This window comes from Colletotrichum chrysophilum (genome assembly GCF_026319265.1).
Source record: "Colletotrichum chrysophilum strain AFK26 chromosome Unknown scaffold_32, whole genome shotgun sequence".
In the NCBI taxonomy this organism is placed as follows: Eukaryota; Fungi; Ascomycota; class Sordariomycetes; order Glomerellales; family Glomerellaceae; genus Colletotrichum; species Colletotrichum chrysophilum.
The window spans coordinates 253,255-270,503 of NW_026517319.1; the positions used below are offsets into that span (position 1 = coordinate 253,255).

At 54.4% G+C, this 17,249-nt stretch overlaps 7 protein-coding genes across 7 annotated transcripts; 4 read left to right on the forward strand and 3 right to left on the reverse strand.

Annotated features, from left to right (window-relative positions):
• Window positions 1–924: 924 nt before the first annotated feature.
• COL26b_005032 (uncharacterized protein) lies at window positions 925–1,417 on the forward strand (the record flags this gene model as incomplete). The annotated part of the gene is made up of 2 exons (XM_053177888.1): window positions 925–1,040; window positions 1,141–1,417. The coding sequence occupies 2 exons, from the start codon at window positions 925–927 to the stop codon at window positions 1,415–1,417; spliced, it is 393 nt and encodes a 130-aa protein (XP_053038197.1).
• Window positions 1,418–1,822: 405 nt separating this feature from the next.
• Window positions 1,823–4,420, reverse strand: COL26b_005033 (uncharacterized protein; the record flags this gene model as incomplete). The annotated part of the gene is made up of 4 exons (XM_053177889.1): window positions 1,823–3,036; window positions 3,091–3,406; window positions 3,576–4,023; window positions 4,128–4,420. The coding sequence occupies 4 exons, from the start codon at window positions 4,418–4,420 to the stop codon at window positions 1,823–1,825; spliced, it is 2,271 nt and encodes a 756-aa protein (XP_053038198.1).
• Window positions 4,421–7,042: 2,622 nt separating this feature from the next.
• On the reverse strand, window positions 7,043–10,233 carry COL26b_005034 (uncharacterized protein; the record flags this gene model as incomplete). The annotated part of the gene is made up of 2 exons (XM_053177890.1): window positions 7,043–7,907; window positions 7,955–10,233. 2 exons carry the CDS (start codon window positions 10,231–10,233, stop codon window positions 7,043–7,045), a joined length of 3,144 nt encoding a protein of 1,047 aa, XP_053038199.1.
• A 733-nt stretch (window positions 10,234–10,966) lies between these two features.
• COL26b_005035 (uncharacterized protein) lies at window positions 10,967–11,902 on the forward strand (the record flags this gene model as incomplete). Its single annotated transcript, XM_053177891.1, has 1 exon — window positions 10,967–11,902. One exon carries the CDS (start codon window positions 10,967–10,969, stop codon window positions 11,900–11,902), a length of 936 nt encoding a protein of 311 aa, XP_053038200.1.
• Window positions 11,903–12,100: 198 nt separating this feature from the next.
• On the reverse strand, window positions 12,101–13,021 carry COL26b_005036 (uncharacterized protein; the record flags this gene model as incomplete). The annotated part of the gene is made up of 2 exons (XM_053177892.1): window positions 12,101–12,806; window positions 12,834–13,021. 2 exons carry the CDS (start codon window positions 13,019–13,021, stop codon window positions 12,101–12,103), a joined length of 894 nt encoding a protein of 297 aa, XP_053038201.1.
• A 499-nt stretch (window positions 13,022–13,520) lies between these two features.
• COL26b_005037 (uncharacterized protein) lies at window positions 13,521–13,904 on the forward strand (the record flags this gene model as incomplete). The annotated part of the gene is made up of 3 exons (XM_053177893.1): window positions 13,521–13,568; window positions 13,672–13,802; window positions 13,859–13,904. The coding sequence occupies 3 exons, from the start codon at window positions 13,521–13,523 to the stop codon at window positions 13,902–13,904; spliced, it is 225 nt and encodes a 74-aa protein (XP_053038202.1).
• A 1,343-nt stretch (window positions 13,905–15,247) lies between these two features.
• On the forward strand, window positions 15,248–16,434 carry COL26b_005038 (uncharacterized protein; the record flags this gene model as incomplete). The annotated part of the gene is made up of 3 exons (XM_053177894.1): window positions 15,248–15,298; window positions 15,477–16,171; window positions 16,227–16,434. 3 exons carry the CDS (start codon window positions 15,248–15,250, stop codon window positions 16,432–16,434), a joined length of 954 nt encoding a protein of 317 aa, XP_053038203.1.
• Between the last annotated feature and the right edge of the window lie 815 nt (window positions 16,435–17,249).

Consider the following 17,249-nt stretch of genomic DNA (forward strand, 5'->3'; position numbering starts at 1 on the left):
GAGCCGCGATAAACCTATTGACGGGGGTATGCTGTACTATGCCGTCGCCTAGGTAGGGAGCCTGGGTAGAGGAGAATTTTCACCAGCGGCTGCTCTGAGTGGTGTTGGTGCAAATGGGATGCAGCTGCAGGAAGCAACACTACCACCACCACCGCAGCGCAGGTTCGGTCGGTCCAGACCAATCGATTGCCAGCCGTCACACCATGAAAGATCCTCTCACTTCACCGACGCCCCAAAGCTAAACGACGCCAGAATCAGATCTCACGATGTATTCATTCACTCAAGGCAATCCATACATTGAGACACCCAATGATGCCAAACGTAAACAACAAGACCAACCTGAAAGACCAGAAACGTGACCCGCTCTCAACCAGCAACAGCCGCGCAGCCTTAAACAAGGAACTCGGCCCTAAAAAAAGCTCACCTGGCCCGTGCACCGCTGCGATCCCCTCCTGCTTGGGAGAATGGGAGGAGCTTCCCGCCGCATCCAATCTCTGATCCCCAATCTCGTCCCACAATCCCTGCCCGCCTTCAGGTCTGTTCCCTGTCCCCAAATCCAGACTTTTCCCCGCACCCAATTAGACGAAATCTGATTCGACTTCAAACGGAGCACAGCGCTGAAGGGGAAAAGGCAGCAGCAGAAAAAAAAAAACCGACCACCACGGTAACCAGCAACCACCGACCGTCACACAGACATCCCACCCAAAAATCCACACCACAAATCCACCCAGCATTCCCACCGCGCAACACGTGTATCCCCCTCACTGAAAGACAGAGGGATGCGGATAGACACCAGATCTTGAGTCAAACCAACACGTGTAAATCACCCACACCCGCTAAACCAAACCCAAACAAACCCCGAAAAAAAAAGAGGCAGCAGTCAAGTCTCAGAGCGAGACAAACAACCAACACAAAAAAAAAAACATGGCTAGCCAGGACCCCGGCATACCACTAACCCATGCCCCGGATGGCCGTGGCTACAAGCTCATGGAACTGCCCCCCGAGCTCGAGGCCCTGCTCGCTGCCGACGATGCTCCGGTGTAAGTCGTCATTCAACCCCCTCCCCGTCCCCGTCTCGCCTCCGCCCATCACCCGCGCCGCTGAGCCGCATCACGGACGTCAAGCTCATCTACGGCACAGCATCACGCTCAAGTCGACAGACACAAACGCCCTCCTGAAAACCCCAGACAAGACGTACAAGCTCCTCCAGAAAAATACGTCAAACTCCCTCATCCTCCTCACGCCCCATTCCTCCGCACCATCCACCGAAGATATCCCCACCTCCGGTCTCGCCGCCATTGCCACCATCCACGAAACCATCGAGCTTGTCGCCCAGACGGACCCTCAACCCATCTCTAACCTCAAAAACACTGGTAGCAGGGGCAAATGGCATGAAAAGTTTGGAAGAGGGCGGTAGCTCCGCATGCATCACCATCGTACTTCACATACGCAGCAGATATGTTACTTCTTAAAGCGCTGTATTAATACCAAATCGGCTGTCGTCTCGTCGAGGACTACTTGATTATACTCGTAAACAAGATACCCCCAAACGCCCTTCCAAAACGCCTTCAAGGCAACTGTATCAACAATGCAAGTCCAAAGGATCAAGTTGCCAACGCCATGCGTGAATGCTCTCGCTCCTCAGCTCAAAGTATGAGACCAAACCTCCAAGAGTGCGCAACAGCGAGCCATCTGCTTCCTTCCAAGGAAAGACATCAGATGATTTCGTCTGATGATCTTCGCCTCAGCCCCATCAATCTTCTTATATGAACGAGATGAGCAAATCCGTATACCAGTCTCAGAACGTACGGCAGCAAGGGACCTAGTCGAGCTCCAGGGGGTTATCTCTAGTTCTCCCGAGCTCGGATGCATCCCTTGGTTGCTGAACCACATAGTTCACCGGATTCCCATAAGCATTGTTGCCAAAGTTCATGCCACCTGGCACAGGAGGGTTGTTCGCCTCGGCACCGAACAGTGACAGCGGATAGGAGTGGTCAATATTGGCGGGTTGCTGAGCCATGAGTCCCAATTCGAAGCCAATATCGAGTTCGAATGGATCGAGTCCCCCGCCAAATGGCGGCATATTCAGTTGATTCCAGTTGTTGTTGGCGACGGCATCAGGAACCCCGAAAAGACCATTCACCGCCTGCGGAGCGGCTCTGGCCGCTGCGTTCGGTACCTGCCTTCCAGTATTGTGTCCGTCACGATGTGGCCGAACCACATGGTGTTGCGCGAGTGGCTGTCTCTGCTGGGCAGACTGGTTACCATTGTTGCCAGCCTGAAACTGATACGCTGCTGGGGGAATCGGCTCTGGGAAAAGCGGTTGCTGAATCGGCAAAGGCAACTTTGACGGATACCTAGGAACCACAGGATTGTAGGGCGCCGCAATTTGTGGACCACCGGCCGCAAGATTCTGAGCTCCGGGCAGTGCATTTGCTCCGTGTTGTAGAGCCATCGCTTGCTGTATTGCCGGCTGGGCTGGTCTGGCCAGGCGAACCGGCTTGGGCTGCTCAGGAGGCTGAGCCTGCGATGGGTTTTGCGCGATGGGTTGATGAAGACCTAACCGATTGTTCCAGGCGGCCTGCTCACCGGCAATTACAGCCTGGATTCTTTGCTCAGCAGCTAGTGCGTCTGGATCCAGATGCAGTCTCATAGCTTCTCCGACCTGGTCGACACCTGCGTGCCGACGCTGGACTACTTGCGGACCTCGTTCAATGTGTGCCATACTTCGGGTTTTCTTCTCCCCCTTCGTGACATGCTCAGACATGTTGAACTTGAGAAGCCCTTCGTTCAACTTGGGCTTGGCTGCTAAGACCTTCTGGCGGGCTTCCTCCTCGGCCTGCCGAACTTCTTTCTCGTGGCGAACCTCGGTCTGTTCGAAGAGGGGGCAGTTTCCCTTCTTTCCCCCTCTGGCAGCGTCGTCAAAGTGATCGTATGCGCAAGATTTAGAGCAAACATAGCACTGCACATTTCTGCACCCTGGCCTGGTGCAAGTCATCTTGTTGCAGCCTTCCTCTTTAATAAAAGGAGTGCCGCCTGCATAAATTATCAGCAATCAGCTCTCGCGGCTACGTCTCTTGGGACACCTACATTTGTTGCATTTGCGGATCAAGGCCTCAGACATGGCCTCCTCGATTTTGCGCCGCTCCGATATTCCGTTTTCGGCTGCGGCCTCCTCACATGTCCGGGGAACATGTGTCTCTTCTTTACATAGGCGGCAGCTGACGATCTCGCATTCAGGGTTGGCACACCTGAACTCTTTGTCCTCCTCGACTGGAGGGCAGTCGGCGGCGTATGGACAGAACGGACATGCTGAGAGATTCTCGAAGCCTTGGGCTTGTAGAGCTGCTTCAAATCCTATGCGGTCGAGCGCTGCTTGCAGCTTGTCGTCGAGGAAGATCGCCCGCTGGGAATGAGAGAAATCATGGCTGCAGCCGTCCATTGACATACAGTTGAGTTGAAATCTCGCGAGTCCAATCGCTGTCTCAGCGCACTTTCGCGCGCAAGCGAAGCAGAAATACTAATGCAAAGTCAGGTCTGCAAGCTTCCACAAGAAGTGTATGGTGTCCACTCACGTGCTCAGCGTCCGGGTTGTCGCAGTGAACCATGCGGTTCAGCGGTCGTTCGTCGAAGCAGCAGCCACATTCAGCAATAGTCCCTTCTTCCTGGGCTTGCTTGAAGTTGTTTTCTTCCTCGAGAACTTTGGCCCTTGCCGAGTTCCGCCTGGACTGTTCTGCTTCGCATACCTGCCGAGCAGCCCGTAGTTCCTCGAGAGCTCTTGTCCTGTCAGGAGTTGTTGAGTCGCGAATAGTCCCATCTAAATTCGCCGGCTCAAGCTCCGGATTAGGTGGCGTTCTGGTTTTCTTGAAATCGAAGCGCGCTTTAGTTTTGCCTGATTTCCAGTCGCGGGTGATCTCATCCAAAGCGAGATATGTCTGCATCAGACAATTATTGTGCTCTGCTAGTAGTTTCGTGATACTCTTGATAGTAGCTCGCGGGAAGTCTTGGGAGAGCACTTTCTTCCTGCATCGGTCATTAGCACCGGATCTTCCTACGTCGACCAGTTTGAATGCCATGGTTTTGGGTGCACCGGATTGGGTTCCAAAGGGGTTCACTTAAGAACTTACGAGATACTAATGTAGATTTGTGCTCTCTCCGGAGGACGATTGGCGAAGTCGTAAAGTTGTCGTACCTTGGAAACCTCATCCTTTTCGGCCGGAGACTCGCGTTTGCGCTTGAGACTTTTTGGGCGGGCTTTCTTAGGATATGAGGAAGCGCCTAGAATCTCCTCAATGATTTTGTCGACATCGTAAAGAAGCTCCGTTGCTGTCTTCTCGAAGTACTCGGGGCAGATATCCGGGAAAACGGCAAAGATCTGAGCTGCGCAGTCGCTCTTGATGTTGGCCTCGATGTCTGCCATCTGTGGATAACTGCGAGGCTTTGGTTGGTTCGCTTTTACGGGACCATTGGCTTCTGGTACGGTCGAAAGCTCGTCCTGTCCAGGGGGAGGATGTTCACCGATTGTTGGCTCTGCGAGCACTGGCCTCTGAGCTAGATTCGGGGACTGAGGGCGCGGTTCAGCAGGTTTGGCAACACGGTGAGTGCGTCGAAGGGCAGGCGAACGACGAAGGGTGCGAGCAGACTCGATATCGGCGACATAAGAGCGCAGATGCGCAACCCGGCCAAACAAGCCGTTCTTCTCTACGCGGCCTGGAGGAACCGGTGGTGGCTGTAATGGGGGAGGCGGGTGATCTGGGGGTGGAAGAGGTTCAACGGCGGACGACCAATCCGGAGAAGCAGGACGCGGAGACACCGGTTGAGGCTGAATTTGGGATCGTGGTCGTTCGTGCCGTTTGGACTGTCGCCGCAAATTTGGCTCGAGATCTTTGCTCTGTGGACGGTCAGCGTCTGCCTCGCCCTTCATAGGCCGGCTTGATCCCAGTCCCATGGTGCTAATAATGAGATACAACTTCTGAGGTATTGAAGCTGGAGAAGGGCTCACACACGTAGCAAGCGAACAGGGATGTCGAAGGGGTGTTTATGAGTAGAGGGGATGTCGCTGGTGGCGTGGAGACGGCCGCAAGAAACAATATTCGGGAGGGGTTGATGGGAAAGATACTTCTGCGTTGGGGCGCATGACAAAAATGCGATGTTCAACCCTTTGCGCCTTTCAATATTTGTAAGGTGGATGTATGACAGCGCCATCGACGCCATGGCCGAGCAAGAAGGTTCGGACCCTAAGTGGGACGTTCACGCCAGGGAGAAAATGACGGTGATATTGAAGAAAACAAAAGTTGCCAACTTACCTGGACGGGGAAGTCGTCGAAAAGGCAGGCGAGAGAGAGCCTGATATCTTGGCGGTGATGAAGACTCGGAGAAAAGCCAGAGGGGAGGTCGGTCTCGAGATGGATATGGCAGGTCGAAGGTCGCGCTGGTGAGACGACTCAGGTGGTCAAACGAACGGAGAGAAATATCAACGGCGGCTCAAGTGAATGGACGTCGATGGAATGACGGCGGTCAACTCGTTGTTGCGAAGAAGTATACCTGATATCAAAGGCGAGGTCGTGAGGGAACAAACAGAGAACGAACGGAGGCAGCTGCGGAGACAAAAAGGTGAGCCAAGGCAACTTTGCGGGACGGTTGTGGCTTCCTCAGGCGAGTCCAAGTCGTTGAGGTCCCAGGGCAGCGCAAGGCAACTCAAGGCGATCGCGAGTGAAGTTGAATGAGGAGTGCGCCGGTGTTCCCTTTGCGATGAAGACTTTAGAAAGCGCGGGTGGAAGGAAGGACTTTGGGCCCGACAAACGAAAATCGACCTTGGGAAGTAGGTATGTGTCTTGGAAAATAACCTGCTGCCGAGTACTAGGCAAGAATTACGGCAGGAATAATGATTCACAGTCCGGCGCCCCGATTGTAGTCCTCTCTTTCAGCCTCTCCCTACCTTAAGGTAAGGACCGCGAGGCTCCAACTCCGTCTCCCGGTCGCCTCGAAACAAACAAAAAAGTATTGGCCCGTTCCTGGAGATGCACGCGGCCTCGATGCTTCGTTCGATCTGCAGCTGGCTCGTCGATTACCAGAGATGTCAGGTTACATACGGCGACCAAGTTTCTTATTGTTTATTTAAATCGCAGATGCGCAACGGCCGAAATGCGCATCCGGATCGCGGGCGGGAATATGAGGTGATGTTGGAAAAGGAAAAAAAAAAAAGAGGGTTAGATGGGCCGGTGGATCGTCGAATATGCCCTGGGAATTTGGGAACGCGAACGTTCTGAGCACCCTGGACGCCCTAGTGCCGCCTATCCATGGGTCTTTGCCGGGGAGGGCCCTGGGCGACCGAACACGCTGCAACTGGGCTGGGTGGTGCGGAGGAGGCCTCGATTGGAGAAAGGCCTGTTGCCTTTGACACCCATGATCGTCGAATGGATATCTGACTAACATCGATACAATCCAGATCCAATTCTACATGTATTGAATCCATACCAGCCGCCTGCGATGCGCTCTCAAAGCACGGAAATCATTTCGACATGATGGCATGACAGACGTTGCCTCTTGCCCAGCTTGTGCCAGCTTTATCATCTCTCCCAGCTTAGGCTACAGGTGATAAATCCGCAATGACTTCATCAACCAAGTATCTGGGTTAGGCGATTCACAGCGCAGCAAGGGCATGGCACCACCCTGGCATGTCATCTTCATGTCTCAAATTATCACCTGCCACAAATCCGTATGGGCACTCTCGACGTCGTAAATCAATCCTACTGCTGCCCCCCGTAAGCCAACGCATTTCAGCATAATCATATCGGGAGCGGCGGCTTTCTATTGGCGACAACGAACGGCATGTCTCGTTCTATGCACACCCAGCCAAACTGGGCATGGGAAATTCGAATGGTAGCACGAAACGGCTGCCTTCACTTCCTCATTGCGTAATATTTGCAAGCTTATATGGATTCTCTGAAGAGCTGCGCGCCCCAATGCCAGCTGTGCTCATCATCCATCCCGTGCGCTCCTAGATTCTTGCTCGTAAAAGATACACTGCGTCCGAGCTGTGTCACACATAGTCGTCGTCCGAATCTTGGAAATCTTCATCTTCGTCGTCGTCTTCCTCGCTTTCGGAAACAACCTTCCGTCTGCGCCTGGTCGATCTTCTGGTCGCAGCTTTCGTTGCTTTCTTCGCCCGTGGTTTGGCCTTCACAGGCGCGGGGAGAGGTTCTGGCTCTGGCTCTGGCTCTGAAGCCTCCTCAGCGACGTCCTCCACGCCTTCCGCGCTTTCCGCGATAGGTTGATCCTCACCACCGTGATCCACAACCAGTGCATCGTCCATGTTCTCGTCGCCATCTTCGTCGTCGACGACTGGAAAGAATCCTGACGTAAACCGCTTGGGCTCGGCCTCTTCTTCTTCGTGTCCTTCGGCAAAGAAGCCGCCTGCTTCCTCCTCATCATGTCCTTCAGGGAAAAAGCCGCCCGCCATCTCTTCATCTCGCACCCGCATTGCCTCTGCATCCACTTTAGTTGACTCGTCCTGGTCTTCCTTAGCTTCCTTACTCCCGCCATGCTTCTGGAAAACAGGAACGCTGTCATCGACATGGCCGTAATCCTGCCGAATGCGCTCGACAATGCGTAACCCTTTGATAAACTTGCTCCAAAGTCGCAACGCCTCTTTGCGCCGTTTCTCGTCCTCCTTGCGTGCTCGCTCAGCTTCGTCTTTGCGGATCTCTTCCATAACCTGGTCGTGGTATTCCTCCGCAATGACCACACCTTGAATGACGGGAACCGCCATTCGGTTTCCAAATTCAAAGTCCACCACAGCTTCTGCGTAGTCGATGCCAAGCCTCTTGCAAACCTTGACGGCCCCTCGGAAAGGGACGTGGACAGCACCTTCGGGACACATGTGCTCGGCGAAAAGATCGATATTGCTAGATATTGTCAGCAACGCATTTCGTAGACATAGAGAGCCACATACCCATAATCGTTCTTCGGGATGATGCCGTCCTTGATAGGCGGCGGGATGATCCAGTCCGTCTGTTCAAGACTGTACAATCCCTGAAGAACCTTCTCGCCGCTGATGGCTTCCGCCTCCGCGATTTCTCGGCGTCTGTTGGTTGTCGCGGCGCGGTACGGCACTCGCTTGAGGGGCAGTTCACCAGGCTTCGGTGCTCTGCCTTGCTTGTGCCACGTCTCTGCGCTCTTGACATTGACGACGTCCTTTCTCGAGAAAACTGGCTCTTCCGATATATCCCCGCCTTTGCCTTTGTTTTTGAAAGTCTTGACAGGTTTTGACCCAGGTAAGAGTGCTTCTTCGCGCTTGAGATGCCGCTCCAGACAAAACTCCTTCGACTGCTTGTAATAAGCTAGGGTTTCACTGCCCTCCTTAACCTCCTTCTTCTCGGGTTGGGCCGGAGTCAAGTCAGTTGTGTTCTCGGCCTCGTCCTCCTCTGTAAGGGGGTGTTTTCGACTACCCCTAACGAATCCTTGCATGGCAGACTTGAACCAGTCGAAATGGTCATGTCGCTTTACCTTGCCATGGCGATTGTAAACAGGTACTTTCTCCAAAGGCATTCTAGCTCCCTTCGTCCTTCCCGGCCACAATTGTTTTCTGAGATAACGAACGGTAACGTCCTTTGCTGTTCCATCCTGGGAGAAGCCGACAACGTACGCCATTACCTCCTTGGCCTTGTCTGCCTTGCCTCCGCGGGGCTCCAGAGACTCAATCAGCTCTCGGTTGGTACCAATGATATTCTTGACGATCGGGTCGACCGGCAGATATTTCTTCGTGACCGGTGACATGACTTCCGTCCAATAATGTGGAAACTCTAGGTCGTTGTCAAACTTCTTGGATGGAGCCGATTTCCGAGGGGTTACTTCCAATTCTATAATCGAATCGTCGTCGCTGTCAGGATGCTCTAAACCAAGTTCATCATCTGTATCAGGCACCTCGATGACGGTCTTTTTCTGACTTGCGCGTCTCGAACTTGTCGTTTTGGATGGAGTCGCTTTCTTGGGTGCTGTTTTCGTTCCTTTCTTCGTGCCCTTTTTCGTCTTTTCACTTTCTTGACTCTTCTCGTCGCTGCTCTTAGATGTCGACACTCCAGGCCTGTCCTTTTCAGGGTCAGCTTCCTCCCCCTTCGTCCATCCAAAACCAAGTGGCTGCAAGTTTGCAACCATTCGGGCCTCGAGTCCCAGGGCCCTCATAAGAGCCGTGAAGAGCTGAGATCCTACGTCTCGGCTTCCTGTGCAGTTCTGGGCGCATCGGCGGAAGTCCTCCAAGCCGCAGACCCTTTCCCCGAACCGATCTTGGTCGTGATCCTCGCTCTCCCACGCCTTTCTCAGTCTGCCAACTCTTTCAGGGTGCATGTAGCCCCACTTCCGGATCCCAGGTGCTGTGATACGGAACCGTTGCCTCCACCACGCCACCAGCGACTTCATAAGTCGGAACAGCGGGTCGCCATGGCTCATATCAACAGCCCCCTCTTCGAGCCTCTCTGCTGCGGCACCCCAGTCTCTCGAGTCTTTCTCTTCGGTCTTCTTTGCCTTGCCTCTGCCCCGGGTCTTCTTCGCCGGCGTGGGTTTCTTCGTCGGGGTTGGCTTCGCTTTCGGCTGCGCGTCCAGTCCACTGGTTCTCCTCCATCGGTCCACCTCGTCCCATAGACGAGGGGGGACGTGTGACATCATGATTGCCTGAACTTCGGGGTCGCAGAGCCAAGAATTCCGGACAGCATTGTGCCACAGCAAGTACTGCACGTGAATGCAGTGCGTGACATTTCTGATCTTCTTTTCGCGCTTGGTAGGCCCCTTTTTGTCGCCATAGGGATCTGTCGTAGCGCCGAAACCAGCGTCCAGAGTGAGTTGCAAGTCGGTAAATCCTGTCGGCGCCTTGGCTAGAGTGTTCTTCGGAGCAGGAACGTCCTCGAACTCGATGTCGTCGTTATCATCATCGTCGGACGGCTCGTTTGCTTCCCCCGGCTTCTGACCATTGCCAACAGGAACATCCTCAAAATCTCCGTCGGATAGATCGGTCAATGAGCTGTCCTCCTCGCTGTCGCCCAAGACATCCAATACAGACCGGCCACCTTTGGACGACTCCGGCGTGGCAGTAGCATCCAGGTCATCGTACAGGGTCGGTTTTCGGCGTGCACTCGAAGCGGCAGGCTTGCCTTTGCCCTTCGCCACCTGTTGACGTTTAGGACTCGACTTGACGGGCGACTCCTCGCGCAATCGCTTGCGCGGCACGTGTGGAGGCATCGTGCGTGGTGGTGATGAGAGGTTGAGAGCTGGCCATGCTCCGAGGATGGGAGCTCGAGAAGCTTTGCAGGGGAGATGCGACAAAACGGCAGCAACTGCGTCATTGATTTGCAGGAAACGCGAAGAGCGCGACGCACTTTAAGGGTCCGGGATCCACTCTATCGGGTCCGATTGAAAAGCGGGTCCGGGGATCACCCCTCCTTATTGCCGTTACCTTGTCTGTATGTCAGGTACAAAGTAGTGGATGTCTTAAGGAGCCGATCTAAATGGCCAATGAAGATAGGATGATATCCAAGAGCAACGGCCGTGTTTCGTTAGCTGCTAGATCCATAGTCGTGTTGGATACTTCCATCATCCTGCAAAGTGCACAGAAGTCAGCCTCAATACCCTGCTGTAGCGTCCAGCCTGTCCACGTCCTTCCATGGCAACGGTTATGGGCCACCCCCATTTCAGGCTTCCAGCGGCCGCGCGCTCTGTACTTGGCGTCTGCGCTCACCCGCCTCAGTGGCTGCCCCGCTGAAGGCAACCAACGGACCAACACTGACCAAGTCCCGCCAGCTGGCTCTTTCCAGACCATTCCGCCGCCATTTCTCAGCAACATCGCCATCGCCATCTCGCCATCTCGCTCAGCTCAGCCTCGAGCCACGAAATCCGAGGCCTACGTACACCAGACGAGCTCCAAGCACCTCGTTTACCGCAGAATAAATATTCGACACAGACGTCATCGCTCACAATGGCGTCCTCATCCAATTCCGACGAGACGAGCTACGTCAAGATGGACGACTCCAAAGACGGCTTCGACGAGACCCTCGTGGGCAAGCACTGCGAATACGACTACTGCAACCAGCTCGACTTCCTCCCCTTCTTCTGCCAGAGCTGCAAAAAGACCTTCTGCCTCGACCACCGCTCCGAGTCCTCCCACAAATGCACCAACGCGGGCGCCTGGGCCGAGCGCCGCCGTCAAGCCGAGCTGGCGAAGCCCGCCTACGGCGCCGGACGCCAGTTGCGCGACCACGTTTCCGAAAAGCCCTGCGCCTCGCCCCCCTGCAAGACCACCATCGGCACTTCGTTGGTCCCCGGCGTCCACTGCTCGGGCTGCAACCGCGACTATTGCCTCAGGCATCGCTTGAAAGAGGACCACGATTGCAAGAACCTTGTGCCGCTTGGCGCCCGACCCGGCTCGCAGATTGATGTTGCCGCACGGACGAGAAGCGCATTTGATAAGTTGAAAGCATGGGGAACGGCGAAGAAAGAGCAAGCAGGAAGGGCACTGCCGAAGCCAAAGCCTACGTCGGCATCGGCACGGCTGATTGCTGTGAACAACCTGAAGAAGACGGCCAAGGGCGATGATAAGCTGGCGCAAGAGAAGAGAGTCTATCTTTACGTCGAGGCCGAGGCGGAGACTGCCAAGGCCAAGTTTCCAAAGGGAGAATTCTTCTTCTCCAAGGACTGGGTCGTTGGAAGAGTGCTGGACGAGGCAGCAAGGAGGTTACAGGTGGAAAACGTGAACAACCGGTCATCAGACGAGAGGGACAAGCTGAGAGTGTTCCATGTAGAGGGGGGCAGGTTGCTGGAATTCAATGAAAAGGTCGGGGCTTCACTGGTCAGTGGTAACACGGTCGTGCTGTTGCGCGGAGTTGGCCCGCCGCCCAACTTGATGGAGGTTTAACGACGATGATGAATGATGAAGTGTGTTTATAGAAGCCTTTTTCCGTATATACCCTCAGTTGCACCACACGCCATAGAGGCTACGCTATACCTGGGCCAATACCATAACCATGGGAGATTTCAAATGCGCCGAGCCAGTCAATGAGTTGAATAACTGTTCCGGTCCAATCCATACCATGCTATTCCTCTGAACGCCAAATCAAAGTTCCTTCTCCTTGGGTCTCTTCGCCAACAAGTCTTCGCGGCCTGTGGCAGGCGCATCACCAACGGCATCCTTGCCGCCATACGTCTCAAAGCCCTTGTGGAAGACCCACTCCACTGCGTTCTCGACAGGCTCGTCAAAGAGACTGGGCAAGAAGGGAACGACAGCCAAACCAAGGCCAATAGGGCCCCAGGTTCTAACCCTGGCGTTCTTGACGTTCTTCATCGCCCTGCCAGAGTAGCGCACTACGCTGTGGATCGTGAAGGCCGGCAGACCCATACTAGCGATGCTCTGGAAGATTCCTCGCTGGACCATGACGGTTCGGTAGTCGTCCAACGGCGCAACCTTGCCACCGGGGACGACCTGGCTTGGGTGTGTGGCATCTGAGATGGCTTCCGGCAATCCCGTGATCTTCGCTTGCCTCTCGGTAAGTTGGAGGTGAGGGTTCAGGATGCGCTGGTTCGCCCAGTACGCCTTGTAACCTTCGTAACTGACATCACCTAGTATGTACAGCCAGGAGATACCATATGCGCCGCGGACAAGATAGGGATGCGCAACAGGGCGAAACGACTCGCCAATATCAGAAGTGTAGGCGACGTATCGGTGCGCAGACAGCAGAATGGTGCGGACGCGCGTGGCGTATGCCATGTAACGGACGTTGGACTCGGTAGACTCGGGTGCGCTGGAGAAGACATCAGCAGGGCTATCGGGAGGAATCGAGGGCACGTACTACCCGTCCACTAATTCATCGAAGAAGTTTTCCTCCTTGTCGGATTTGTCGATAATGTTCTGCAGAGCTTTTGGCAGCTTCTGCCTTGGGGGGAGCTTTTCGGGGTCGAAGGGCTTGGCGCCATTCTCGTTGTTGGTCGCCTCTTTCGACTCCTCGGGCTTCTTGTCTGAGCTGCGACCCCACCACATTGTGATCGATTGCTTGTGTTGGTATACTTCGTCTGAATCAGAAATCTTCAAAAGCAAAAGGAGGTGTTGTCAGCCTTAAGTGCGCATGGATGGCGGCGGTTGGGGTGAGGGGAGCCTAGGCGATGGCAACCACAACTTTTCCATGCGCTCGCCGGAAACGCCCGCGGCATCAACCTTCTGGTCCAATGTCGGGAAGTGACGTCGGCTTCGCTTCAGCGGGTTAGCACCTTCCTGGGGTGCATGGGAGCTTGCGCCACTCTAATCTGTGGCTGAATCACCCGGGGTTAGCTGTGGCTGAACTTCCCGCTCTCCAAGCCGCGCTAGACACTGGACCCGTCTTGAAATGGCCTGACATACCAGGCATTCGACTTTTCGCAGCTTCCGAACGAATTTCGAGCTCCGAACATTGAGCCGCCATTGCAGTTTCAATCATCACCACTCCACCCTCATCGAACCAATTCACCTCCGAAGGTCCGAATACCCCTCTAATACCGCCAAAATGGTTCAGATGTACACTGTCGCCGGCCGCCAGATCGGCTCCCACTACGTACGTTGCACCTCCGACTTCGCCCGCCGCTCCCTGCGGCGCCTTCGGCCGACCTGCAATACATGAAGATGCTGAACGACTGCTAACATGGGCCAACTTACAGCTGGCCATGGGTGTTCTTGCCACCCTCTTCGGCGGCGCTATTTACGGCACCAGCGGCGGCAGCAAGGTCAACAAGGCCACTGCCATCCCCCCCATCAACGCTGCCAGCTCCGACGAGGCCGACTTCATCAAGTGCGTGATTTTGCCTGGACGTTTCGAGGGCCTGCGATTGCTGACAACATGCACAGGAAGTTCTTGGACAGCGCCGACAAGGACGAGAAGGCGAAACACTAAACGGCGGGCAATCGGACGAGTCATTGGTCCATCGCGACCTAGTGTATTCATAGAGAGCGGACCTTGGTCGACGAGAATCAAAGACATTTTCTGACCAGACATACGACAATCTACGATGCGGGCATGTTGCCTTGTTCCATGTGGTCGGACACGGCTCGACAGAAGGATTCGAGACAGTGTCCATGATCTACCACGGCACCATCCTGAACTCACCCTGTTCGAACTCCCAGAACGTCCCAGGCTCAGTGACCCCCTTTTCTGATTCCAGCAAGCGCACGATTGCTTCTGCTCCGTCAATTGGCTCCTTCACCCCGCGGAAGTTGTTGAAGGCCGTCTTGCAATGCCCTGGACTAGTGGCCCAAAAGACGACTCTATTTCCGTCTTGCCTCTGTTCTTCAGCAAGCTGAAAGTGCAAAGTCAACATGTTAAGCGCCGCCTTAGCCACGCAGTAATCCACAAGTGAAACTGGCGGGAGCTGCAGTGTCTATCAGTCTGAAGCACTCCAACGGTGCTGGTCGCTGTGTGCTCACCTCCCTAGATGCTGTGCGTGTGAGGCTACCCCTAGCACTGGAGTTCATGATAACTCGTGGGTACTCGGCCTTTCGGAGCAAGGATAGGAAAGCCTGTGTGACTATCCCGTTTGAAGTGATGCAATTGTTGTACACGGCGTTTGTTTTTGACCGAATCTCAGACAGTCCTGACGAGCTAGCAATCTCTAAATTGGCAGCATTATTGACCAAGACTGCAACATATCAGTATGTTGGTTCAAAAGGAAAGTCTTTGGGGAGAAATACCGTCCAACTTCCCATGTTTCTGATCAACAGTTGCGACAGCGGCAGTGATGCTAGCATCGTCCTCGATGTCTAGTTGAAGTACGTCCAGATTCGTTTTGACACCGAGTTCTCTGAGTTTTGTCACAGCTTCATCCCCGGCCACGTTTGAACGGCACCCGATGATCACAAGAGAATCTGGAAGCCGTTCGGCTATAGCCTGGACTATACCAAAGCCAATGCCTCTGTTACCTCCGGTGACAAGGATTGCAGCCATACTGAACGAAGTTAAGGATATTGGCTTTCACTGGAGCAAAAGCCATGGGGGAATACCATTCAATAAATAATTGTATCAATCATGCTCAATGAGACTATTTACCACGGACTTAATGATATACTGTCCGCAAAGCCGATGTTAAGTTTATCGGGGTGGCGGGTGTAATCCCGACACGGCGCCGGCGCCAACTAAATGGAGGCCCGGCCGTCCCCACCCCGGTCTACATTATTTGCGCTCCCTTCAACCGCACAAAGCCAACTTCACCAGAGCAAACACCAGGCAGAGTAGGTGTAGCGATGGCAACAGTCAAGGCGACGGGTATCAAACCCGAGACAACGCCGATAGAAGTAAGCTCACGACTCGGCCAAATTAACAAGCTCATCCGTTCCAGCCGCTGACGATCTTACTCACGCTACTTACATTAGATCAGAGATCGCCGAAACCAAGCGCCGCCCGGCTATTCACAACCCAGCAAGGTGAACAATCAACACCATTGACAGACCGACCTGCTAACACTTACTTCAGTCTGACGTCTCCATCATCCAATACGACTCTGCGCTGGAATCCATCATCGGCTCCAAGCCCACACACGCCCTACTCCTCTCCTCTGCAGAAGGCACTGGCAATGCGTTCTTTCACCGCGGCTGCGTCTACAACCCCTCCCGCAATGAGCTCTGGACGACCTCCGTACCCCTCGCGGCAACCGACCCCTCAAGGCCGGCAACGATCCTCATGTCCAAGGTGACAATCACCGCCTCCCCGCGCGGCGATACCCTGACCGCCGAGTGGGCCAAGCTCCGGCCCCCGCCCGCGATGCCGATGCCGGCCAACGGCTGTCTTGCAGCCAACGGGATTCTATGGTGCTCCCAGGGAACGATGCATCCCGGGACCGGAGGCGTGTTCCACATGCCCGCGGGGCAGCCGCCAAAAGCCGTGGCCACGACGTACTACGGCCGCGACTTCAACTCGCCCCACAGCGCGGCCGTCTCGGGCGACGGCGTGTGGTTTACGGATCCGTGTTGCGGGCACGAGCTGGATTTTAGGAGCCCGCCGCAGCTGCCGCCTTCGGTGTACTTGTACGACCAAACGGCGAGGGAGGTGAGGGCCATGGCGGATGGCTTTGTGAGACCAAGTGGAATCGCTATCGATGAGGCTTCGTCGACGCTTTACGTTGCGGATGCTGGAGGAGTAAAGGCTGATGGGAGTCTGGATTTGGTGCAGTAAGCGTCACGCCTAAGGTGATTTTGTGGTGAATTTGGCTAACATGAGGAACAGACCAAGGAGCATCTACGCATTCGACATTGTGAAAAGAGGGGACGCAATCTTTCTGGCGAACAAGCGTTTATTTGCACTGGCTAGGAGAGGTTCACCTATACATCTCATGTGCGAGAACGGCAACGTCTGGGCAGCGTGTGGTGACGGCATCGAAATTTGGAACAACGGTGGCTCATTACTGGGTTTGATCAAGGTGGCAGGTGAGTAAATATACTCCAAAGATCATTGGCATTAAGCAATATATCTGACTATGTTTGAAAAGGTGGCGTACAGAGTTTCTGTCGAGGGCCAGATAACACGATGTTCCTCTGTGCAGATCAAAGATTATGGCGACTTCAGTTCTCTAACACTCAGAGAAATGCGTCTCCAGAACTCTTGTAGGGTAGCAAGATATTCATGTCCAACATAGAGCGACTCTGTGCCTGTCGTCCCTTTCATTTCTTTCGTGCTCACCCATCCGAGAAGTTGGGAGCATTCGCCTGCATCCAAGCAATCGGTTACTCTAACCCCATGCCTCTCCCAAACAGACTAAGAAGGCGCATGCGGCGCAGTAAGGTCACATCGCCCAATCAAATCATTTACAGTTTGAGTTGCCTGATTAAACGATGAGCGGGTGCTGCCACGAGTCCACAAAACTTGACGATCTACCACACAGTTCCTGTTGGTTCGAATGGCACTGTCAAGCTCAGCTGCATCGCCAGTGGTCAATCAACCCTTGCCCTTTGGGGGAGATTCTGCTGTACAGCAACATGGGGTCTGCCAAGAGGTCGTTCTGCAGCGTGTATGCAGGCATTGTGATGGGGGCTACAATTGCCATATATGTGCAATGGTTTCCCTCGGAACAAGCTTGGATTTAAACTTAATCAATTCTGATCCAGTCTCCATGCTGAAAGCCCCAATTGCTATTACCCTTCAACGATGATGGCGCCTCCTCAAAGGGACCAGAATGTACCAACAAAACCCGAGATGGCCACCCGGGAAACCTCCAAATCCGACAACGGGTCGAAATTGCTACAATGGCCA